At 35.6% G+C, this 25,831-nt stretch overlaps 4 protein-coding genes across 9 annotated transcripts in view; 2 read left to right on the top strand and 2 right to left on the bottom strand.

Moving 5' to 3' along the window:
- Positions 1-9,634, top strand: part of LOC120633087 (resistance to inhibitors of cholinesterase protein 3) — a 42,793-nt gene extending 33,159 nt beyond the window's left edge. For 4 of the 6 annotated variants that reach the window (XM_039903194.1, XM_039903192.1, XM_039903190.1 and 1 more), the window contains 6 exons: positions 2,336-3,001; positions 3,788-3,874; positions 4,504-4,623; positions 5,371-5,443; positions 6,151-6,203; positions 7,114-9,633. In XM_039903194.1, the coding sequence (XP_039759128.1) occupies positions 2,336-3,001; positions 3,788-3,874; positions 4,504-4,623; positions 5,371-5,443; positions 6,151-6,203; positions 7,114-7,251 (1,137 nt within the window). In that variant the 3' untranslated portion in view covers positions 7,252-9,633. Of the gene's footprint in view, positions 1-823; positions 904-2,335; positions 3,002-3,787; positions 3,875-4,503; positions 4,624-5,370; positions 5,444-6,150; positions 6,204-7,113 lie in introns of all 6 variants that reach the window. The other 2 variants (XM_039903191.1, XM_039903193.1) reach the window with 2 other exon arrangements.
- A 1,413-nt stretch (positions 9,635-11,047) lies between these two features.
- On the bottom strand, positions 11,048-13,296 carry LOC120633506 (NADH dehydrogenase [ubiquinone] 1 alpha subcomplex subunit 11). Its single transcript, XM_039903724.1, has 2 exons — positions 12,727-13,296; positions 11,048-11,170 (listed from the first exon to the last, which is right to left on the bottom strand). The coding sequence occupies exons 1-2, from the start codon at positions 13,217-13,219 to the stop codon at positions 11,163-11,165; spliced, it is 501 nt and encodes a 166-aa protein (XP_039759658.1). The 5' UTR covers positions 13,220-13,296; the 3' UTR covers positions 11,048-11,162.
- A 719-nt stretch (positions 13,297-14,015) lies between these two features.
- LOC120633286 (F-actin-capping protein subunit alpha) lies at positions 14,016-16,195 on the top strand. The gene has a single exon (XM_039903467.1). It carries the CDS (start codon positions 14,016-14,018, stop codon positions 14,937-14,939), a length of 924 nt encoding a protein of 307 aa, XP_039759401.1. The 3' UTR covers positions 14,940-16,195.
- A 4,758-nt stretch (positions 16,196-20,953) lies between these two features.
- Positions 20,954-25,831, bottom strand: part of LOC120632981 (alpha-2-macroglobulin-like) — a 64,973-nt gene continuing 60,095 nt past the window's right edge. The window contains exons 27-29 of the mRNA XM_039902990.1: positions 24,896-25,089; positions 22,671-23,634; positions 20,954-21,975 (exon numbers count right to left, since the gene is read on the bottom strand). Of these exons, the coding sequence (XP_039758924.1) occupies positions 21,842-21,975; positions 22,671-23,634; positions 24,896-25,089 (1,292 nt within the window). The 3' untranslated portion in view covers positions 20,954-21,841. The remainder of the gene's footprint in view (positions 21,976-22,670; positions 23,635-24,895; positions 25,090-25,831) is intronic.

Here is a 25,831-nt window from a genome sequence, read left to right as displayed (position 1 = left end):
TGCAAATTGTATGATTTAAATTTATGAGGATCATTTAGTTATAAAAACTACTATTACCTGTTAATTATCTTGTATAGTTTAGTTTTGATTAAAAAATCTCGGAAGGTATACTTGTCAGTAATGTTTGCTTTGAACTTGTTTACAAACAGATGACGTCACGATCCTGTAACCGTGTTTTGTTGGGAGTGAACTACAGATTCAAATCAAGAAGATTATTAATATTTATTATTTCTATAAAATTATTAAAAATATTAATTGGGCAATCGTTTCATGTTCCAAACGTTCTATAGAAATACTTTTTTTTTATTTTTATATCCGGATGCCTAGTATAAATTGTAACACGTGCGTATATTAAAAAAAGTAAAATTTGTGGGTTATATTGATTCAATTTAAATTTCCAAAAGTAGGTATATCGTGTGGTTGGCGAGGCTACGAGAGATAAAACCAAATTTAGCTGATTGACATTCATTTGAAATATGTTTTCCTTCATATTTTGTGACATACTTTATTTTATGCTTTCCTTTCATCACCGGCACGGTCCTAATCACTGATTCAAAAATATTTTAGAATGACCGCCAACTGCAACCTTTAGGCTAGCCAAGTATGTTAACATTTAAATGGTCTTGCTTTTTATGTTTTTTCCTACAGTCCTGAACAATTATTTATCTACTAATTTCTATTTTATTCCGCGCCTTATGAATTTTCAGTAAATTAAACCAATCAATTCTGCTACAAAAATTAACATAGTCTGTAACCAAAAAAAAAAAAAAACACCCTTAATGATCAACGTAGTGGAATCTAATGTGCAATTGTCGGCCGACAGTCGTATCGGCCATATCGGGCCTGGTAGCGGAGGTCACGCAGCAGATGGAGGCGGGCCGCGCTCAAACCCAGCAGCGACAGGTTCTTGCATGACGCCATCTTTGATTCATTGCGACTTAGCTTTTTACCTTTGTTGATTGATTCTGGATCATCTTTATATTATCTTTTGATCACCATTTCCACCACTACCAGTCCTATTCATCCCATTTCCATTCCAGTTATCCTTTGCTTCAACTTCAGGTTTGTTTCTTTTTACTGTAATGAACCCAAATAATTGAAATTTATTATTTGTTTAAGCCTCGTGTTGGTTTCTTTTTTGTAAATAACTGATATCTTCTATTCAAATATTTGAAACTGCTTTTAGTTCACACCGAACACAACTGGTCATATGATCTGTGTTTGTTTATGTGCTATCCCATTTCTGATATTTTTTTGTGAATTACGATTGTTTGGTCCGCAGTAAATTAATTTGAAAAAATCGTGGCAACCCTTTATTTTTCTTATTTCATCTAAAGTTTTAGAGCCAGAATAATTTCTGGCTGGTCAGTCATCAGTATCTCACAACAATTTTAATAGGGTTAGTTATAAACTCTCTGACATTTTACAAAATATAAGAAACAATGCAAAAAAAAGCATGTAACAATAACTTGCAAAGAAAATGGTTCACCACAATGCATGTCGCATTTCGTAATGTATAACATTTATACATACATAAGATCATTATTTTTAACATTTACTCTAGGATTGGATGTATTTTCTTTTAAATGTTAATTTTCTTATTTGTTTGAATTTTGTTGCTGCGTTCTTGTTTTGTTTTTTATTGCGTATATGGTTGAATTCGCCATACTCATCTGTCTGCTTGCACCTGCCGATCTACCTGGTTAACCCCCTACTAAAATTTGACAATTGTAACATATTTAAAATAAAAATTAACTACACTTCATTAAATTTCGTGAAATTAATTAGTTTTTTGATGATATAACATGAAAAGAATACCACTTATATGATTGTTTTTAGATTTAACAGTTTAAGCTTAATTAATTAAATTTTTTTATTTTTGTTTTGTGGTAATAGATATTTTAAAGTGGTATCGTTAACTATTTTAGATATTCCTTGCATATGACCCCTGTAGTGAGCAATTTTATACGCTTAATTTTGCATATCCTGTATGCGTTTTGTAGAGTTTTAGATGTTTTTTTTTGTTTTGCAGTTCAGTGTCTTTAAGTAGATTCAATGTGCTTGTTTCTTTGAATTTCTATTTGAACATAAGTTTAAGTCTATTTTCCTTAATTGAACCCTGAAGTTCCTATTTCTGTTACTGTCAATGATTATTCTCGTCTTATTTAATGTTTTATTAGCTAGCACAAATCTTTTCTCCGGTTGAAGATCGAGATAAAAAAGTATAACTCTGTACTCCTTATAGGCTCATCCGATCGTGACCTGTGCTCAGCGAGTTAAGACGAGAACAATCACCATCATATAAAGCTACTTTCACGTTACTTTTCAATTGTAGGAAGGGCTGGATAACGCTCGCCCTTACACCAATGGAACTGTCTTACATAGCGGCGTCGTTCAAATAGTCGCTAGCGAATACAAAGAAAAGACTCCTGAACCCCAAAAACAAAAAGAACCCATACCAGAAATTAAAGAAGTCATTCCTGAAGAAGCCGCGCCAGATGCCGATAAAGTTACAAAAGATGAAAATCAAGAATTAATAGAAATAGAAGCTGCTCCAAGAGCGAAAGAATCTACCCCCGAACCAGAAATACTTTCTGTAGAAACACAAAAAGATGCTACAGAGACTGAACTAAATAATAAAATCGATGATCAATTAACAAATGAGTTAGTAGAAACGGAAAACAAGGAAAACTTAAAACAACCAGAACTAGTAAAATTAAAGCAAGAGGAAGAAGAAAAACATGCAGAACTTGAGACATCAATCCCAGAACAAGAAGAACTACCAAATAATCAAGAAGGTAACCTAGATCATATACAACTTTCCGAGGGCATTGAATCGGGAAAAAGTGATTTAACAAAGTCAGCAGAATCTTTGAACGAGGAAAGGAAAGAAGAAGTTGAAAATAAAGAGATGTCCACTGAGGATTTGTTAGAGGAAGCCATTCAAGATTTGCCTGAAGAAGAATTACTAGAGGAAGATAAAGAGAATCAAAGCGTTAAGGTAAATAATACATTTTTTGTACCATCCATACTTAGTCCACGATGTTTATATTTTTAGTTGTTATATGTTATTGTTGTTTTTGTGTTTGTGCTAATTATGATGAGTAATATACCAAGTTGTAGGAGATTACAGTTATATCACTGGCAGACATCTTTTGGTCTCTTTATAGTAATCAAACGCATAAAATCATCTGTAACATTATAAATACGAAAGCTTGTCGGTTTGTTTGGTACTCATGTTCGGCTCAACCGCTGATCTTGATGAGACTTGGCACACGTGACACGTGTGCCAAGTGCCTATGTCCATTTCCATGATGCTACACATCATGGAAATGGACATAGGATAATATTGATTCCGGAAAAGAGGCCGGGAAAAGTTAAAATACACTTATGCTTTTTTTGACTGCTAAACTTATTTACTGATAAGTTGTATATCATCATCACCACTTCAACTGATTGAAGTCCATTGCTGGACGGGGACAAATTCGCGGGAAACAGCTATTGGTTTTATAAAAACCCCTCCTCGAATATTAGTTCGCTCATGTGCTAATCCTAAGGTTGCCTGGCAGAGATCTTCTACTTCCATCTTAGAATTTCTTTTTCTTTTATCCCTGTCTTCAAAGTGGTGTACAAATAAAGAGTTATAAAAATAACTGCTAACAAAATGTGAGCAGTAATTCTAAAATGTTTTTATTTTTGCTTACGTTCTTTCAAATTAGATCGTTGTTTAAAAGGTTTCACCATTCTATGTACTATATCTATTATACAGCCTTATCTATTTTAATAGGTAGTGGGTATGGAGCTGACAGCTCACGCGGTAGATGGGGGCTCCTGCAGACCGGAGCCCCCGAAAGCTCCGCCTCAGACTAAAACGGTAAGGATCAGGCGTAGATGAATAGTGAAGGATGATTGTTAACGCCATCCATTAGTAAAAATCTCTAGTAAGCTTTTTATCGTCGGTGGCACTTAGTCCAATTTTTAATGTTAGATGATGGCGTTGCTGTACACGCTGTTATGTGATGCCTAGTGCCATCTATTGACAAATTCAATCTGAAAGATCGTAGGCGCTTTGTATACCCGCGTTTGATGACTACCTTTTGGGTTTTCCAGACAACCTTTGGAGTTCATGAACGTAAAATTTTAATGAATTAAGACTTAATGTCATGCTCCAGCCCTTGCTAAAAATAATAAAGCTAGCTATATTTTTCATGTTAAGAATTTTTGATTATAAATTCGAATCGATCTGAATTCTCTGACGGTACAGTAAATTACTGTGCGTCAACGGCAGATGAGAATAGATGAGGGAGGCAGGTGAGGGAATCGAAAACGGGCAGCAGTGTACTTTGATACTACTTCGATCTACCCAACGTCGTAATTATGGAAAACCACAGTGGGGACAAGCCTTAATTCTAGCAGTGGACTGTTAAAAGCTATTAAAGAAAAAGGCTAATAATACTTTTAGTTTAATAAAAAAAAGGTCATACTTAAAAAAAAAATTTAAAGCACGAGGCGGAAGAAGTGCAGTCCATATTCCTGGACACGGAGATCCCCCAGCAGTCGCGGGTGTTGGTCGCGGACTTCGCGGAGGAACGCCCGCTGCAGGAGAAGCGCACCCACTCTCCCGTGAGTATACCAACACCATTCAGTATCAAACCATTAGCGCGCCAATGCCGTAGTCCACCATGCTGGCCTCTTTCGGATTAGTGGACTTGATACGCTTATGAGAACATCATATAGTTGTCTCAGGCATGTAAAACAAGTGATATTGAATTGCTTAAACGCACATAAAGCTGTAACTTTTCGAATTTATGTGCGTTTAAACAATTCAATAGCGAGCTGGAATAAATAATAGTAATAATAATTTATCAACAAGAATGTAGGTACATAGAGTTTTTATATTATTAAATAGAATCCAGTACATTCTACAAGTTGGTGTGTGTATGTCACAATATCAAAAATGTTACAGTAATGAGAATAAATTAAGGAAGTACTTAACAATTTATTATAATTCATTAGATTCAAAATTTAATTTTAAAGTAATCATTTAAATATTCTGCAATGTCATAATAACATTTATTTAGCTATAATTCGTTTATGTAATTCTAACTCAGTCTCCCAGTAACTGAAGTACGTACTTTTCATCCCTATAGTCTTGAATATTTTTTCTACCCCTATAGCCTTGAATATTACCTTTTACCCGCATAGCCTTGAATATTACTTTTTACTCCCATGCCTTGAACATTATTTTGACTCCCAAAACCTTCCATAGCCTTCAATATTACTTTTTCTCCCTTAGCCTGGAATATTTATATTTACTCCAACAGCCTTGTACATTATTAATCCCTGAAAATTGAATACTTTTTTTTACAGTTAGTGGTGAGCGGCAAGATAACTTTGTCGCTGATACAAGACGCGCCTCGGGACACACCAGACAGAGATCTAGGTACGTACCAAACGAAAAAGTAGTAGGCAGAGCTTTTTCTGACAGCTCGACTGGGGCAGTACTACCGCCGAACTATTTATGGGTTATCATTTTAGTTTCTTGTTTTATTATTGTTATGTTGTTCTTTTTTTGTTTATAAGTTTAATTGGCATTTGACCTTTCTTATAATAATCATCATCATCATTAATCTATATATATAAAAGAGAAAGTGTGTGGGTATGTTCTGTATAGGCTCCGAAACGGCTGGATCGATTTCAATGAAACTTTCAGGGAATCTAAGGATTGACCTGGCGAGTAATTCTGTAAAGTTTGGTGACGATCGGAGCACTCCTATTTTTGAACTGTCAAACTGTCAAATACAGCTTTTATTTACTATGATGATATTCTATTGTTGGGTGTACATGTGTGTAGATAATGATCTTCACCCGCTCGAGAAGAGAATAGAAGAGAATGAATACGGAGAGAAATAAATGATTTAATATATTATGAGACTTAAATTAAATGAAAAAAAATTAATTTAATGATGTAAGTTTATTGTTTAAATAAAACAAAGCAAAATCTAGCTCGGCGAAGCGGGCTGGGTACGCTAGTAGCCTATAAACATCATTCGAGCGATCTGCTCTCTCAATGCTACAAAAAAAACTAACTACACACAAAGCGAATTTCCTACGAAATGCGTCACACTTAAACAAACCGATATGTTCCAGAGTCCACAGTGGATGAGTTTACAACGGCCAGTGCTTTCACACAACCAGCTGAGGTCAGTAACTAAATTTACTAGAGAATGAGTTAATTCGTCGATATAAACGCGCAATTATGATGCGAACTAACATTTCCTACGAATTCGACCAACAAATAAATAAGCGCCATCTATTTGAATACTCTTACACTACCGCATGAAAAATATATCCATATTGATATGCAATAACATCCCTAATTGTGTGATCTAGAAAATATACGAATGAATGAATGGATGTATATATATACTTTCATTTTACGCCACAAGAAGAACATATAAAAACTTCTTATGAAGCGTTAATACATATATGTTTACATAATTGTAAGGGGATGGTTATAACTACGTTCGCCAACTAAAAATAAAGCTGCGAGGGTTCCAAACGCGCCCTGGTCTAAGAAGAGCCCATAACAAACTTAGCCGGGTAATTTTTTTCTGTTATCATATGGGTAAACATAAAAAAAAACATAAAACAAAAACAATCACGAAAACAGCGTGTAAAATTTGCTGCCCCATATAGCGATCTCATCCAGGCAAATGGATATAAATATAGAAAATAGGTAGGTAGTGCATAAATACACTTACTGTATTATAAGGTACATAATATAATATAGTTTATGTTAGAAAAAAAAAACATTGGTGGGTATTTTTAAAGAATTAGATTGTGACAATCCTTAGAAGTTATTAAAAAATACTACGACAAATACATGAGCATCTAACCCCAAAGTAAGCGTAGCTTGATGTGATAATAAGATGCCAAAAATACTTGTAATATACAGATAAACACCCAGACACTGAAAAAGATTCATGTTCATCACACAAACATTTTCCAGTTGTGGGAATCGAGCCTACAGCTTTGGAGTCAGAAAGCAAGGTCGCTGCCCATTGCGCCAACTCAAAATCTCATGCATTTAATCTTTTTTATTTATTTTAGAAAGAAGATGACCTTGAAGAAGGCTCAGACGAAGAAATTGAAGAAGAGATAGAGATAGAGGAGATCGAGGAAGAAGTAGAAGAAGAAGAAGAAGAAGACGAGGTAGAAGTTAAAAAAGACGCGCAAAAGGAACAGTGAACTGATAGTTTTAGATATTAACCATAATATATAGAAGCTAGTGTTAACATTAATGGTAATGTGATTCGTTCGAGTGATTGCGATCGTTGATCGTCGCAATCACTAATGAACTCCATTTAAAAATCAATTAGAATAATGTTTTTAACCTTTTAACTGGATTAAAAATTATAGAATTCTCGTTCACGGTTATAATTGATATAACTACTGAGTACCAAGTTTGTCAGATTTTCTAACTACGTTAACTTATTCGATCGCGTAAAAGTTAACTACAATGTCTATGGTACGGAAAGAACGGCATATAGTGATAGTACGGTTTTCCAATATGGTCACTAGATGGCGCTCCTTCGACAACATATAAATCGAATAAGTAAATCTGATACTCGGCACTTAGTTAATTTTTTTCTCTTAAATTACTCACTGGCTTCTGTATATTTTTTTTACTTAGTAATAAACTGAATTGACTTTATCCAATTAATTCTGGCAAGTCATTTTAAATGCAGATCGGTTATTTGTTATCATTTAGTTTTATTTTAGAAGAACTTTTTTTTGAAAATCTTTTTTGGTATTTAACTTTAACATAATATACCATGGAGGTGTTATAACAGAGTCGTCGTGTAACAATTTAATATATTCTGGAGCAGTCATGGTCAATGAAATGTGTGACCACGCAAACTGTCACGCGTATGACAATAATACCACAGAAACCAAAGTTACCGTTGCATTTACTTACTGATGGGACGTCTCACCTTTTTAACTAGATTTCTCTGATTCTTAATTCAACAGATTACTAGTTTTTGCGCTTACGAATATTTTCGATCCAGCGTACCGAAACAAGATAACAGTTTTTCTAATTAATGTAACTTAACTTTAAGTAACAAGCCAAAAAATAACACATTATAATTAATACTTCGTGAATAAAAACGTTATACTATGAAAACGTTATAACATTCTTAGAATTTAATTTTTAATGTAAAATTACGAATTTAAAAAGATTTAAATCGTAGATATGACCTCGCCTACATTTTCTTATAGCGAAATCAACTTGAATGTGAAATAAGTGAGTTTATTTATTTCTCATTAATGTTTGGAAATATTAACCAATTTATCAAGAGAAACGACAGTGCTATATCTAGATTTACAGTAAAAATCAAATGGTGTCAGCAGCGTTAGGGTGAAAGTAACTTTGTTTCCAATTTATTTATTTTTAGTCGTCTACGAAATTTTTGTACCGTAAATATTCCATAAGTATTAAGAAGGTGGTATTCTGATACTAACTTGAGATATAAACATACATTTTTCATTGTCAGGCCATATCTACTATTGAATTCTTTGGCGTATACATTGGTGTGTTACAATATTTTAATTGTGTGCCAAATTTACTTCCATTTTTTTATATGTGTTTTTTTATAGATTTCTACGTTTTTGTAATTTAGTAAAAAACGCAGTTTTTTAAAAAGAAATGTATTAAAATACTCTTTTGCTATAGATTCAATGATCAGAGCTGTTAAAAATAACGCATCCTCATTGCGTCGCTTGCAGTCTCATAGGGTGTTTGTTATGCACCGTTTTTTTAATTTTTCTAACTTAATGATTGTTTCGTTTATTCGGCAGTTGTTTTCACGTGCCGTCGGCCAGGTCCTTTTCCAATATTAAATATGTCAATGATCAGGGCCCAGATATTGGCTGTTGTCTAGCTGTTCAGATATTCATTTCTCTATTGTTTATAATATCTAAAAAATATGTATTATAATTATTGTTGTATAATATTTAAGCCGGGAAAACATAAACGACAGGCCATTCTATCCCAGGCAACGCCATGCGTGTTGCGTTTCAAATTAACCAGCGTGGCATTCAAATCAATAGTTGATTTGTCGACTCAGTAAACTGTGTACCTAGAATAACAACACGGTAGTGACGTGTGGCCTGGGCATACAAAATATACAGTTTTGATTTAAAGTAACATGCTTTGCGTCTCAGGGTTTGCACAGGATATGCAAATGATATAAAATAAAGAAAATCTCCAGTACGTGTTATAAAAAACTTAAGGATAGGCTTTGTAAGAGTTATAAAAAAACCTACCCTTAAGTATTTATAACACGTAATGGAGATTTTCTTCATTTTATATCATATGCATACCCTCTATGCACGCGACTGCTCGTGGCGTATTGCATATGTGCCAGTGTCATTAATGGTTTGAGTTGATGTGTTAAAAATTCTGCATTTAAATTCTTGATTCTTTCTCCCTTCTGCTTTAGAGAACTTTGTCTTTAAACGTTTGAGTTTTACGAAAAGTTATATTTTAATAAGTGAAAATCTTTGTCTATTTTAAAATAATTTATTTTCCACAATTCTTTATAAACATTAAACAAACGGCTTTACATTCCTTTTGTGAAGATATAAAAAAAAAAATTATTTTTTAGATTTGTTTTTGTATTTTGTTGAAAGAATAAATAAATAATATATGGAGGTCAACATTTATTTTATAGCATTTTGTTATAGTTGCTTATTAATTTTATAATTGTTTGATTAGTTTTAGTAAGAAATAAATATGTTTAACACTGAAATGTTTTTTTATCATCATATCAACACATGTATGGCCCACTACAAGGGTCTCCGCCCACAATGATAAAGGATTAAAGGCTGTAGGCCTGGCCCAGTGCGGATTGGTAGACTTCACAGGCCCTTGAGAACATTGTGGAGAACTCTCAGGAAATTTTGATGTCAAAGATGCACCTCGCTCTGGTCGCCCTATTCCGGATAAAATGGATGCCATTTTTGAAAAAGTGGATCAAGATCGGCATATCAGTAGTTACAACGTAGCTGAAGAACTGGGAATTGACCATAAAACAGTTTTGGCGCATTTGAAAAAAACTGGGTAAACAAAAAAGGTGGATATTTGGGTAGCTCACGAGCTTACTAAAAGAAACCTAATGAATCGTGTACTCATTTGTGAATCTTTATTACGACGTAATGAAACTGAACCATTTTTTATGAAGCTGCTAACTGGTGATGAGAAGTGGAACATGTACGACAAGAACGTCCGAAAAAGGTCAAGGCCTCACAGACTGACGAAACCCGGGTTAACTCGCAACAAGGTGATGCTGAGTGTGTGCACCTGTTTCGGTCTCTTCAGAATTCTTTAGACTGCTAAAACTACTTGTCGCGGTTTTTTGATCTGAAGCCCCAAAATGTCTATAGCAATGGGATTATTTCCCTACCTATAAGATGGCAAAAAGTTATCGAACAAAATGGTACCTACATACTCTAGTTAAATGTAAATAAACTATATTAAAAAATGTGTTGAATTTTCTTAAAAAATATATATATATAAATGCCATTCTTATTTACGAGACTGCAACATTAATTTGTGAGGAAGGATATATTTGGCAGCGAATTTAAACACTTGAGGCTTATAAACATAATTTTCATTTATCGTCAGGTGGGCCATGACTTATACTTATAATACGAGTGTATTATCCAAACAATGTTCTTTGGTAAAAAGCATGTTTAAAAAACATTCTTAAAGTAAGTCTTTGTTATCTTATTTAATGTTGGTGTTTTTTTTTCTATTGATCAACTCCTGTTCCTCAGAGAGCATGTTACCTGTTGATCCTTCGCCTGGTTTTTTTGCGGTCGTGTCTGAGCCAACGTCACCGGACTATGAGATTGAGCGAATAGAGAAAGATGAGAAGTCAGGGTGAATGTTTTTTTTGGATTCTGCAGTGGAGCATTAATTATTCTGTTGGTGAACGGAAATGTTAAGGCAGGCAAGAGTAAGTGTAAATAATAAAAACTGTAATATTTGGTGGTGTTCACATCCATTTATTTTATGGTAGTGTAATTACACTTATTAAATTAATGTTTATTGTATTTACATGCTATTCTGTCCTATATTCCTTGGTGGTGAGAGACTAGTTACCTGAAATAAAAAGGAAAAATTTAGTTAAATTTAGTTTAGTTTTGTCCACCTTTTCCAGTGTCAGGTTTTATTTCAGACATAGGGCAATTCTGATTTTGATTTAGTTTAGTGCTGTATATAAACTAATTAGGGGTATAGTTTTATAAATCACTTACATACCCCTAAATGGTAAGCCCAGACCTATCTTAGACCTCATTATGACTTAGCTTAGATGAGCACTATCTTGACCTTAATTTTGGACTTACAAATGGATTTGTACTATCAGTTTTTTTCCTTTTTCATTCCACTAAAAGGTAGCCCTTCATTGCAATCTCACCTGGTGGTAAGTGATTGATGCAGACTAAGATGGTAGCAGGCTAACCTGTTAGGGAGTATGGTAGTTATATTCCTAATCAGTTTCTATACGACATTGCACGAGAACACTGAATCTCTTACCAGCACATCTTTATCGGTAGGGTGGTAACTAGCCATGGCCAAAGCCTCTCACCAGCCCAGATGACCGAAAATTCTGAAATTATTAATTAACAAACTGCCCCTGCTGGAATTAAACGCAAGGCCTCCTGCTTAACTTCAGTGCTCTCCGTTGCGCCAGGGAGGTTGTAAAAACAATGTTAACTACAATGTTACATCTAAAATATAATCTTAGTGAAAAAGTGGCTTTTTAATTGATAAATTTTATTATGACACAAGGATAGACGAGCGAGTTAAGATATAAATATTGATCTTGATGATAAGTGCCACTGCTGAGTTTTTTGCTGGCTTCTTGTATTATACTAGATTCATCCTTATCAACTAGTAGGCAGTGGTAGTGACAGTCCTCTTTTTCTATGTCTGAAAAGCTAATTTAAAGCAGACGGTACTTTGTGTTAGCTCATAATATAAAATTGAAGCATAATCATAACTAATATTATAAATGCAAAAGTGGGTTTGTTAGTTGGTTTGTCTGTCCTTCCTTGTTGCTTTTACTGAGCAACCAATCAACTTGACTTGGCAGAGTTGTTGAGTGAAAAGACAGAGGGGAACATCGGAACATTTTTTCCCAGGAAAGAAATTATTTCCGTGGGATTTCTAAAACCATTAAAAAATATACTATAATCTGCAAAAAACCACGCAAATCTGCAAAGTGCAGTATATAACTTCTTCAATCTTTAAATACCATACCACACAGATATACCAAACACCAGAGCAGCCTCAGGATATGTTATCTTTAAAATGATCAATTACAATGGGAAAATTACCTTCAGAATTTTCTTTTAAACATTTTCTTGTAGAGACATCACACCTAACTGGTGAATTGCATAGCTTTTGGCCACAATAAAGTTTATACTATGGCCATATTCGGGTTGAAAACTATTTCTAAGCAAAATTTCACCAAGCTGAGCAGTCAAGCCATACATTACAAATGCAATTCATTAAAATCAAACTTCAACAGATTGGTTCAATAGTTCAGCCAAATATTTGAGCGTGTGTACAAATGGACAGGCAAACTATTGCACTTGTAATAGTATTATGAATTTTTTTAATGGATATTTGAGCAGTGTGGCAACACATCTTACCCTTCGTCCAGGTCTTCAGCTCGTCTATATCCTTCACCAAGCTCCAATCATGTTTCACTGACATGATAGATTTAGTAGCTGGTGTGAATCCTGGGAAGAGACACCAGTTTTCGTCAACGCTCATCTTCATAGCGATGCCCACGACTCCGAGAACCACTGCTGCCGGGACTCCGACGGTGACAGACCTTTGCCAGGCGCCCACTACCGCACCAGCCGCAACACCGCCCAAGAAGTAGTTAATCTTATCGTTCTTCCCTCTTACGTTCTGAGCATAGTTGGCAGTCACTGTGAAAGCTGTAGCCATACCTACTAGAGGCCCAATGAAGAACGCGTAACGAAATCCAGTGTTAAAGAACCCCTTTGGATGGGAGTGCATGAGAACGTCTAATGTTCCGACACCCAACCCGGCTAGCGCAGCATATTTGCCTGTCACTACTGTTTTCTTGAATACATCGTGCCCTTCAGGCGTGTCGTAGTATTTGTAGGACAGCATTTTTATTTAATTAATTATTTTTGAAAAATGTTACACAACACTGCTCGAAAAATACATTTGAAATGTCAATTGTCAAATGACAGTCGCATCTGCGATATGGAGGGTAGAGGTAAGGAGGATCATCTGTGTATATGAAAAAGTGTCGTCAAAATGTATTAAATTAGGATGGCGCCACATTTGCATCAAGGTAACTCTTAAAAGAAGCGCCAAATATAAATATTGTTAGAGTAGGCTTGAAAAATAAACAAGGAAGTAAGGTTATATTTACCACAATATTTTGTACAACGTAAGTTGAAATTCTCAATAATTAACTACTTTAGTCGATAATGACATTAAATTTTTTAACTCGGCATACTTCAATTCATCTACGATTGCTACATTCATACCATACCCTGTGCATCCACCAGCGCCATTGTGGAGGATTTTTGAACTGTTATTTAGCGCATCAACTGGACACTTTTTCAACTTTTCTCCCATATAAGATGACTCTCCTTACCTCTACCCTCCATAATCTGCGATCTGCTAATAATTTTTCTTTTCTTTATTTTTTCCCATAGGGACAAGGCAAAGGTATGTCACCGTACAGCCATGTCTTCAGTGTAAAAAATCAGGGATTTTTGATACCATGACCATAAATTAAGTTCTAAAATTACATGTTTTTGTAAAGCAATCTCAACACGCTTATTAAATTCATATTTAAATATTTTAAAACGTGCAGGAACACTTGGTTGGTGGACTTATATTATTGACTCTTCTAACATGTCACATCACTAGTTGACATACCAAGATATTGTTGATGGTCGTTATTCTTTTATTATCTGTCACTCTGTCAAAAGTACCAACAATGGCGGCGGACGGTGACGATGTGATTAGTGATCAGGAAAAAGTGAGAATTGTTTCGGATTTTATACTACATTCGCCACCGGGAGAGTTTAACGAAGTGTTCAATGATGTGAGAGTACTGCTGAACAACGACACGCTGCTTAAAGAGGGCGCGAGCGGAGCGTTCGCGCAGTACAACAAGGACCAGCTCACGCCCGTGCGCCTCGAGGGCTCGGAGCTACACACGCTGGTCACCGACCACAATGACCTCGGAGGCGGCCGCTTCTTCGACCCGCGGTCGAAGCGCTCCTTCAAGTACGACCACCTGCGCAAGGAGGCGTCCGAGTACGAGCCCTACGAGCCCGACCGGCTGGCGGAGCCGTGGCGCGCGGCGCTGGACGTGGAGCTGACGAACTACGTGGCGGAGCACTACAAGCACGGCGCCAGCCTGGTGGTGGGGCGCGCGCTGGACGCGGGTGCCGTGGCGCTGGTGGCGTGCATCGAGCAGCACCAGTTCCAGCCCAAGAACTACTGGAACGGGCGCTGGCGCTCCGTGTGGTCGCTGACGCTGGGCGGCGGCGCGGCCGAGCTGCGCGGCGCGCTGCGCGTGCAGGTGCACTACTACGAGGACGGCAACGTGCAGCTCGTGAGCTCCAAGGAGGTGCGCGCGCCGCTGGCGGCGCCGGGCGAGGCGCGCGAGGCGGGCGCGGCGCGCGAGGCCGTGCGGCTGCTGGCCGAGGCGGAGGGCGCGTACCAGACGGCGCTGTCCGACAACTACCAGACCATGTCCGACACCACGTTCAAGGCGCTGCGCCGCCAGCTGCCCGTGACGCGCAGCAAGATCGACTGGGCGCGCCTCGTGTCCTATACCATCGGCAAGGAGCTCAAGAGCCAATGATGTCCCGCCGCTGCGCTCTGAGCTGCAGCGGTCGCTCCATGCCTCTGTACATATTCTCGTAAGAGTAAATCTTGTTCAAATGTTTACTCGCCCCGGGCGCACGCTCCCGGCGCGTATTTATCTATGAGTATAGAGAAATCGCTATTGTAACTGTTAAATTTTATTGCATTTTGTTACTCTCGTGGAAGGATATTGAATGCTTCATTGTCGCCCGCTTCAAGAGTGGCATACGATAGGATTTATTATTTTATTTTTATTCAGAGAGTACTAAATCTATCCATTTCAGTTTTTAGTTGTCCAATTTTAGAGTTTCTCCTTCAGATCCAGACCATTTAAGGTGGCTGTAGGGAATTCTTTACACAAATTTGTTTTACCAAAACGATTGATGTAAAGAGTGATTGTTGTGTAAGCAATATCAATTTTGTTTTTTTTTATTTTGATCGGTAAATGTATGTCAATTACAAAGAATTATATGTTAAAGTCTTATAGCTATCAGTGAACTATCTAAAATCCTTGAATCTTAGTCCATCCAATTGATAATTGTGTTGAACATCAGTATTATTTGTATATTAGTTCTTTAGTCGCAGCCACATGCCTAACTACTTCTTTGTGGAAGTCTATTTTTGTACTTATAGGTATGAGCTAAGTTTTTTCACCCATAACATTTACTATAAGCAAAATGTGTATGCTTATTATTTTGCCTTGAGCGGCAGAGCAATTCATACAAAATGACATTTGCAAATTGCATATTTGTGCAAATTTAGTCTTGCTCACAGACATAGTTATGTGTGGCTTCCAAAGTATTGCTTGCATGATATTACTGCGTAAAATTGGTCAGTAGAGCAGAGTGGGACGTTCATATGGTGCATTTAATTGTAGTTAATTTAAAACAAATTGTCCACATAGCTTTAACGCAAATTTTATGGGCAAAAGAGCACAATGATTGATTCGGTTTGATGTGTTTTCATATGCGGAGGTTTGCTCAACATGTTACAGATATAGTGGTGGTGATAAACAAATAAAAAAAATATATTGTCCATAAGATTATGGCGTCGCGAGTGAAAGCGAACGAAAGCATAACTTTTTATATTATGTATGTAATAATAACATTTAAAATGCCAATAAGGTTTATTTTGTAATTACTTATTATAATTTAATGAACGTACATTAATAAATGAATAAAAAAAAAAAGAAAAACCAAGAATTCTGTAATGTATGATTGAATTCATTTGAATAAAAATATATATTAAAATGTTGCTAATAATTTTTTTATTTTCTCTCTAATCTCATTTGAGTCATCAAAACATATTATAACTTCCATAATCAAATACTCATTACGCTCTTAGGCTCTAGACTAGGCTTTTGGGAAGCATTCATACATGATTTTTTGCAATTATTCTGAGGTAACTTTGTTTGAAACTGCTAGGGTTCCAATTAATCCCCATATTATATGAAAGCCTCATCTAAGTAAAGACAGGTATTAGTTATGTTATCAGAACTGATTCAATCAAGTTCCCTAGTTTCCTTGGGCTACAGATAAACAGCAAATAGTCCATCAATATTTTGTAGCTGCAAACAAAATGTTTACATAAAAACTTTCATAACTCTTAGTAAAAATGGTATATAACTAGACTAAAGAGTAAAACAGACTATTTGGAGATATTAGTGAGATATTCTGAATGTTTGTTTTAAAACTTGCGTTTTTGAAGTGAAACTTCTGTGATTTCAAACTCAATGAAACAAAAAAATAAGTCAATAGAAACACAAGCACAAGAATATAGGACAAAGTGAGATAGAAAACATTATACATTTTTTTACCTATTCTAGTTACCATGGAAACTAAATAATAAACCTTACATTTATCCTAATAGTTCAGTTTTTTTAAAATATGATATTTGTTTATTTATTACAACTCAGTACACCTCACAAATTTTTAACAACTCTTTTATTGACCTAACTGTTGGACCCAGCAGAACCATATCATCAGCATAACTAAGATTAATAACACAAACATTGTCAATCCAGCATCCAACATGTCTTCTGCTAAGTTCAACAATTAGGTCATTCACATAAAGGTTAAAAAGGATTGGCGAGGTCAAACCTCCTTGTCATACACCGCACTCTAGATTATAATCGAGGGAAAACGCACTACCCCATCTAACGTAGTTCGTTTGGTTTAAGTACCAAAATCTTAATAGCCTCCTAATCCCCAATGGTACTTCAACTTTCTTTAGCTTTTCCCATAGAACATCGTAGGACACCATGTCAAATGCCTTCGAGAGATCCAAAAAACAAGCGTACACGGGTGTTCGTCTTCCTGTATAACATTGTACAGACTGCTTAAGACACATGATCGCGCTCTCCGTTGATAGCCCGCATCTGAAACTAAATTGTCCGTCATGGGCATTAAAAACTTGTTTCAAATTCGTGTCTAGCAATGTCCAATATTTTGGCTATAATGATATATACATAGACTATTGACTATACCTGTGGTGGAAAAACAAACTTTTCCTCCTGCTAAAGCATAAGAACATGGAATAGGAGAAGTTTACCCCCGTTTATTATTACACATACATTATTTGGATATTATTTTTCTAAGTGCCAGTGCTCTGAGTTTATAAAGCTGAGGGAGGAAATTTACATCCTTTCCCCGGGGATATAATTGTCTCCTGTCTATGCTAGCCGTGCTGATGGTATAAGGTTGAAAGTGTTATACCAGATCTATAAGCAACGTGAACTACTAAAGTGCAAATGTCTTAGACCTGCAGTCAGCTCCCACTATGCTGCTCCAATGCAGATTGGTGGGCTTTAACGTTTATTATCATATGCTGCTCCAATGCAGATTGGTGGGCTTTAACGTTTATTATTATATAGTGTTAATAACCATGTTGGTTACATACTCCACGGATAGAAACGTGCCGCCTAGCGATTTAGCGTTCCGGCACGATCTCGCGTACAAACTGATTAGGGGTATGAATATAACAATATACCCCCGAAAATCCCGTTACCATCGTAGACTGCGTCATTTGTTAGCACTAGGTTAGATCGGTGTCAAGGTCTCACTTGTAGTGGAATAAAAAAAAACATGGTATTAGTCATGTTCCATGACACAATCTTGAAGTAATTAAGTTTTTAAGGATTCCCTGGCAATTTAATAACATTAGGTTGGTCATTTGGTGACTCAGTAATCAAATACGTACATAGATAATAATATCAAGATACGACTGATAATAAAAAAAAACCTAGCGTCAACTATTTAAAACAAAAACGTTATTGTGGTAACATAAAATAGCGTATTGTATAGTATTAACGGCAACACTTTGTGCAACCCGTTATTACTATACAATACGCTATTTTTGCTACTGAAATATTATTAACCGCCTCTATCCCAATTTTGATTAAGTCCATATGAATCCATCCTTTATTCTTAAATCATTATTTTGTTTATAGAAAGCTACATTCTTAGCGAGTTTCATAAGCTATATTGTTTTATTTCTTTTTTAATAAGATTTCAACCTGTCATCAAGGCATTTGCTAAGCAAACCAGTAGGAAACGAGATGCTTTATTAGCTTGCTCTTCATACGTAAATAAAAAGTAGGATACATTTTGACGGCTCTTCTTAAACTAATATGTCATTGGTCAAATATATCGAGTATCGACCTTATTCCTAAATTGTATATATTAAGTACAACCTACACGTTTTATATAGGTAATTAACTGTCTTATTGGTCTTTTAGCAAGTTCGGCTAAGGTTCTCGAAGTACTGGGTTCGATTCCCAGGTCATGTCAAGAATTGTTAGGTTTTCTGCTAAATAGTTTTACTACCAGCCCGGGGTTAGGCATTTGGCAGTGTTCACTCCTGTACTTTAAGAGCACGATAAGCGTTCGGCCCTGGTTATTAAAACTAACGTGCTAACGATTGTTAGAGCCCGACAAACCGCATTGGAATAGCGTGGTGGGACTTTGCTTTGAAACCGTCTCTAAGAGATTTGGCCTGTGCTTAATAATGCTAATAGTGTTCCTATACTCAATACCCTTATTGCTTTGGAGGGCGCGGTAACCCATCTGGACACCGTCAATCCATAGTCAGAGTAGCGTGGTGGGTTTAAGATTCTTCGCGTATAAGAGAGATCTTTACCCAGTACTGGGATATGTGGAAACTGTATGTCTATAGACGTTCTGTAGTTCTTATAAAATGTCATTATTGTTGAACATCACATTGGAGTAGCGTGGGGAGCCTAAGTTCTACGTCCACATGGATTATAATAGGAAAGATCTTTGCCCAGTTGTGGGATATGTGGACACTGGATGCATAAAGACGTTTTGTAAATAAAAGTAAACATAATAAGTGAAAGACGTCATTCATGAGTCACCGGTCACGCCACCAAAGCGATGACTTCGTTAGTGAATTAATTGGAAGACCGAATTTGCATTGAATGCACTTTTTACATTGTCTTTTTTTCAATCACATTAAATTTATTAGATACTAGCTTCTTCCCGCAACTTCGACCGAGTATTCCATACAGATGAACACTGAAAACATTTATGTTCATTACACAAATTTTTTTAGTAGAGGGAATCGAACCGACGGCCTTGGACTCAAAGCAGGGTCGCTGCCCACTTCGCCAATCGGCTAATCAACTACGCATTATGTAGACGTATCATTGGGAGCTTTAAACAAACATTTGATAGTGAGCTTTTACTTAAATGTTGTTATCGTAAATGTCGGTACACGTTATCAAGGTTTTAACAATAGCTCCACATTATCGACATAATGACATCCGGACAACCTATATTTTATTGTACTGGCGGCTCCCGGCGACTTTTACTACAATATTCTTCGTGTGATTTAAAGGCTATTCTTTAATCTTTCCCCAAAATTTGGCTTAAAACTTTCATCCTCAATTTAACGTCTTCGGAGGGACAGTATTTTCAAAATTTTCTTATAAATCCTGAAAAAAATATAAGTTACCAACCTAAATACCAATAAACTTAAATATTACTTGCCTTCGTCAAGTATAGTTTCAGAGACATTATTATAAGCTATATAATAACTTTATATGGATATAGTAAACATTATGCTATAAACAACCATATTGTTTCATATATTGACTTTTGTTTCGATACAATAACACCTGTTGGTCAGGGATGACGCAGGCTAAGCCAGAAATATTAGAAAAGCTCACGTTGGAGCTACTTAATGGAAAAACGACATCAAAAGAGTTGCAGAAAGTCGCTGGTCAGAGGTAGCACATGACCGTTGAATTTTGAAGTCCATATAAAAGACCTACGTGCGGTAATGGCCGTTTAGCGGTCGTTATGGTGATGACATCTTAACCCACGATCTTATCCAAAATATTCAAGATTGCAGATTAAGTTAAGTTTTTTTTTATTCCAATAAAAGTTAGCCCTGGACTGCAATCACACTTGATGATGCTGTCTAAGATGATAGCGGGCTAACCTGTTAGGAAAAGTAATTCTCCTAATTGGTTTCCACGCAACATCGCACCGGAACACTAAATCGCTTAGCAGCACGTCTTTGTCAGTAGGGTGGTAACTTGTCTAACGCCTCCCACTATTTCAGACCGGAGAAAATTCTGACATTATGAATTCCTACATTGCGTAACATTGCCTCTGCCGGATATCGAACCCGGACCTCCTACTTAAATTCATAGCGCTCACTGTTACAAGGGAGGTCGTCAAAATATCTTTAATTGAAGTCATTGGCTATCCACGACATGGATTTCAATTTAGTACTGCCTATCATAAGATTCCGAGAAAGCAATCGCTACTAATTCAGTTTGTGATCAAAAGATTTTTATTAGATTGAATATTAATTTCTGGCATTAGCAGGTTTTGATCGCAGGCTTTATAAGTAAGATAGGAAGTATGTCAATGATAAACAGCATTTGTTTTCAAATTTATGTATTTATTTAATTAACTTACTTAAAATAAAAATAAATATAATATTAAACTTCACAGCCTATTTTTTCTGCTGCCATAATAATTAATTTAAAGTTTTTATTTCAATGTCCTTATGTTTAATAAGTTTTAAAACTTTTAAACAGAGTGGCCACAATGTAGTAGTTATTATAAATCACACAATATGGTTAGTATAGAAAATCTTAAATAAATAACTAATTGCTATATTATTCCACGCAACTTACGAAATAACTATATCAGTCTTATGTATATATAAAAAAGTGGCTCTTTGCAGATAGTAAAATTATAACAATACATAAGCTTTTTACACCATTCATTTAGTCCCTAGACGCATATGAATTTTGTGACACTAAAAGACATTTGCATTTTTTTTTTTTTTTTGCCGGCCAAGAAAATATATAGTTTGAGATGGTATACTTGATTTGGCGTTTTAGACTGTATGTATATACAGGTTTAATTTTATGACAGTTGATTGTGATATTATTATGTGGCATATAATGTATTTTTTTACTTTATGACCTAACCAAATGAGGGTCATACAAAAGATGCATTGTTGCGTTTGAAGAGTAAAAAAACTACTACAATATACTAACATAATTAGGTTTTGACACATAATACAGATTAGTATTATATATATTATATACAGAATACTTTTAGTGCAGGGTTGATCACTCTACGATTAAACATATATAGATATACATAGATAAATTCTTTATTTTACACAAGGAAGGGATAAAGATAATAAATATTGGAAACAGTAATACAAGAAAAATAAAAATGCGCAAAGGCGGTCTTATCGCTTTAAGCGATCTCCTCCAGACAACCCTAGATTATAGGGAAATGTAAAAGTATACGTTTAATATTTACAATAATAATGTTATAAATGCATCAGCAATATATTGAGCGTTTAAATTAAAAGTTCATACATTACATTCATCAAATTTTTAAACATATATAGTTATTGAAAAGGTGGCAACACTGGCTTGTAATTAATATAATAGTTTTGCTTATAATAAAACGGTTGGTAGTAATACGGGTTGTAGGGAACTTCTGGAAATCTTCTCCACACCGATTGAGAGTTCATTGGCAGAACTGTAAATGAAATACAAAGTAATTAATATTATTATTTGGTTCAATTAGAGCTATTTTGACCATTAATATATATTAAAAAGGTAACTTTAGTAAAGGAACTAAGTGTAATGTATAGCTATAATTTTTTATGAATTTTAAATAACCCTTAATGTGGCTAAGTTAGTAAAAGTAGTTCGTAAGGAGTTCCTTTAGTTCGTAAATTTACTTTAGAGTCGTCATAAAGCATTAAGGCAGTCAGTAAAATGACAGATGTACTAATTGAAACGTCTAAGAACTAGTCCGAAGCAAACTCAGTCGCTTGTTTTTTTTTTAAATATATCTAAAAAGGACACCTAGAACTTATTCAAGTAAATTTTCAAACATTCAGCTAACTGACATGTGTAGTGCAAATATATATATATTTTTTTTATACTACTATACACACATCGCTATCTAGTTCCGAAGTAAGCGTAGCTTGTGTTATGGATACTAAGATAACTGATTCTTGACTCTTATGAATAATATACATAAATACTTATAATATATAGATAAACACCAAGACACAGAAAAGATTTATGTTCATCACACTAACATTTTCCAGTTGTGGGAATCGAACCCACGGCTTTGGAATCAGAAAGCAGGGTCGCTGCCCACTGTGCCGTTCGGCCGTCCAAAAATAATCATAATTACAAAAAAATTATCATAAATTTTAATACCTATATCCGATGGGGCGACAAAATTCTTTGGCGGCAAAACTATAGCAGGAATCGGTCCTTCTATACCCGTTGGTACATCTAGATCTTTCTCTGAATCTATAACATGGAAACTCGTTAACGAAGGATTGTCGACTGCCAGCTTTTCCTCAGTATTGTGCACTTTAAATTCTTCTTGAGCACCATTTTGGTTGTAGCCTTGAATTTGTGTAGTATCGCGTATAACTTCATTAGATACCTTTGATACATCTTGTATGTGTATTGTTTTGTTTATTTCTTTGGTAACTAGGTTTTCTAATTCTTTTATATCACCGCTTTTACTATGTTCATTATTTTTGTTATCTATTAAACTATTGCTATTTTTATCTACAGAGAAATTTATTACGTCCATATACCCATTTTCTTTTGGAATTTCATTATCATCTTTTGCACTTTCATTTAATCGTGCTACATCATGTATATTTATATCTTTATTCGAATAAACTTCATGTGGTCTGTTGATATCCGTTACATATTCATTTTCTTCTGGGATTTCACTCTCTTCATTTGTATTTATGTTTAATCCACTGAATCTGTTATAGTTTTCATGGTTCGAAACAATGTTACTAAGGTTTGTTAAATATTCATTATATTTAGGAATTTCATTTTCGTCTCGTCTTGTATGATTTTGTATAATTGTATTAACTTTATTATTTGTTTCTGTACTAATGTCATAATTTTGTTTTGATGGTTCAATGTGTGAATGTTTACCTGTTCCCTCATTTTTATTTCGTTTAGTCAAATTATCGTATAATGGGTCCTCAAGCGGGATACCTTCAGGTATATCTTCCAAGGAGAATTCGTCGGATATAAGTATTTCATCGCTATCGGTCAAGGATTTAGCTTTGTTGAAAAGATTGTCTGATTTAAGGTAGTTACTGGTATCATGAGTTATCCGTGAAGGGCAGTCTTCAGGTATGGTGTACATCTACAAAAAAGCAATATTAGTTAGACAACCCAAAAGATTACCTTCATTAAAAATAGTTATATATTAATTTTATTGAATTAAGAACACTTAGAAGTTCTCTATATTCTCGTTTAGCCATTATAGTATGCAGTGCATTGTGTCCAAAAACAGTGAAAACGCCCTGCGCACGTCTCACTTTACACCCGCGGAATGTTGCTCGCTCACAATATTTTTCCCATTTTCCCATATTATAGTGAACGCTTAGAACATAAGAGGTAATATAATAACTGTCAACTGCTAAATGGTATGAATTAACAAGCAGTTTGTTCGAGAAACCATTCTAAAATTGAGTGGTAAAAACCACTGCTTCAATAATAGTCGTGTACACTTATTTCTGTATATTCTTAAACCTGTGTTCAAAGGTCTGTCATTCAAAGGTTGCCTGTAAGAGATTGCTTGCAGCAAGGTCGCCTTTGCATGGCTACATTTTTTGATTTATTTCTTTTGTGTTGTCTGCATTATTTTATGTTTTGTAACAACCTGTTTCTTCTCCTTAGTCTACCCTGTGTAATAAGGCTACGCTAACAGCTTACTCATCATAATCATCATCACCCATTACCGCCCCACTACGGGGCCAGGGTCTGCTCTCAGGATGAGAAGGGTTTAGGCCGCAGTCGACCACGCTGGCCAAGTGCGGATTGGTAGACTTCACATGCCGTGCCGTGGTGCTGCGGCACAGAGCTGAGTAGGTGACCCGTTGACCACAAGGAAGCAACATATTTCTGAATTATTGTATTTTTTTTCTTTTACTCTGTTCTCTTGTTGTAGTATATTGTAATTTATTTATTGTGGTTAATAAATATTTATTATTAACTAGATGTGCCCTGCGGCTTCGCCCGCGTAATTTTGGGAGGCAGCGTACTGCTACATAGTATACACCTATAGTCATATATGAGATTTTGAGATTTTTTCACAAACATTTTTTTATCTTACGTAACTTTTTTTTTTCAATGAAAAGTATACTATATTATTTCTAATACCTCTAAGAATATGTATAAAAAGTTTCATGAAGATCGGTTTAGTACTTTTCGCGTGAAAGCGTAACAAACATACTTACATTCACATTTATAATATTAGTAGGGATAGGGAAGTAGGGATTAATATTATGGAGAACTCTGAGGCATGCAGGTTTCCCCACGATGTTTTCCTTTGCCGTTTAAAGCAAGTGGTATTTAAATTGCTTAAATTAAAAAAATCTTACTTGCTAAACAAAATTACTGACCTGGGTATCCTTAATATGTGGTCGGTAATAGTCCAGCACTTTGGCGTGCGCAGGTTTGGTTCTTGCCTTGGGGCCAACTGCGTGCACCTTGTAGCACTGGTGGCCAGCTCGGGACATTGTGTCACTCCCGTCACGGGAGCCGAGATATAACGTCGCCTTACCGCTGCTAGGGGACAGTTCTATGCGGCGGAGTACTAAAATAAAAATATTTCATAACATATAAATTAAAAAAAAAGCCCCTGGCTTTCAATGTGGTATACATTTTCTAGCCCTTTCATTTGATATCCAAGAGGGAGTTGTGAAGATGTAGGTAATCCACCATTTCGTAGCGGCGGCCATCTTGGATCGATTATTTTTAGAATCCTAAAACAGAAATCGTGTATTTGTAGTAATTGTATGGGTCAAACTGTTTCTTATTGCTACGCCCTGACACGGCCTCATAACTATGTTAAGCCTAGATGCAAGTAAAATAAATAAATAAATTTTCATCCATAGCTAAGAAAACTTCCGATTAATTAACTTAACTATCAAAAAACCTTGCACAAGCACGCACGACCGCACGCACGCTCTCCCGCACGCACGCACACACTCTCCATCTCTCTCTCACACACACACACACATGAATTTACGCACACTAACACACGAATTTACAATAAACATTAAGCTTAATTTAGTATGTATTCCGCGAAAAGCAGGAGAATCTGCATGTTACAATTTATATCTTCTTCAATCTTTGTACTCCACTCCAAACAGATCTTACAAAATATACTCTCAATAATTTCGCTCCGGCACCAGAGCATCCTTAGGAGATGTTGCCTTTACAATGAACGATTGTTAAGACTTAGCAACTATTTATTGTGTTTAAGTCAAGAAATTATAAGATTTTCCTGTTTTTCGCGGAGTATAGCGAATTGAGTCTTATGTTAATTGAATTGT

This window comes from Pararge aegeria, chromosome 21 (assembly GCF_905163445.1).
Source record: "Pararge aegeria chromosome 21, ilParAegt1.1, whole genome shotgun sequence".
NCBI classification, from domain to species: Eukaryota; Metazoa; Arthropoda; class Insecta; order Lepidoptera; family Nymphalidae; genus Pararge; species Pararge aegeria.
Note: the sequence above shows the minus strand (reverse complement) of the source record. Positions and strands in the feature narration are given on the sequence as shown.

Bases quoted from the DNA above. Each gene is read 5' to 3' on its own strand.
- LOC120633506 (XM_039903724.1), bottom strand. From the start codon at position 13,219: ATGCTGTCCTACAAATACTACGACACGCCTGAAGGGCACGATGTATTC.
- LOC120633286 (XM_039903467.1), top strand. From the start codon at position 14,016: ATGGTCGTTATTCTTTTATTATCTGTCACTCTGTCAAAAGTACCAACA.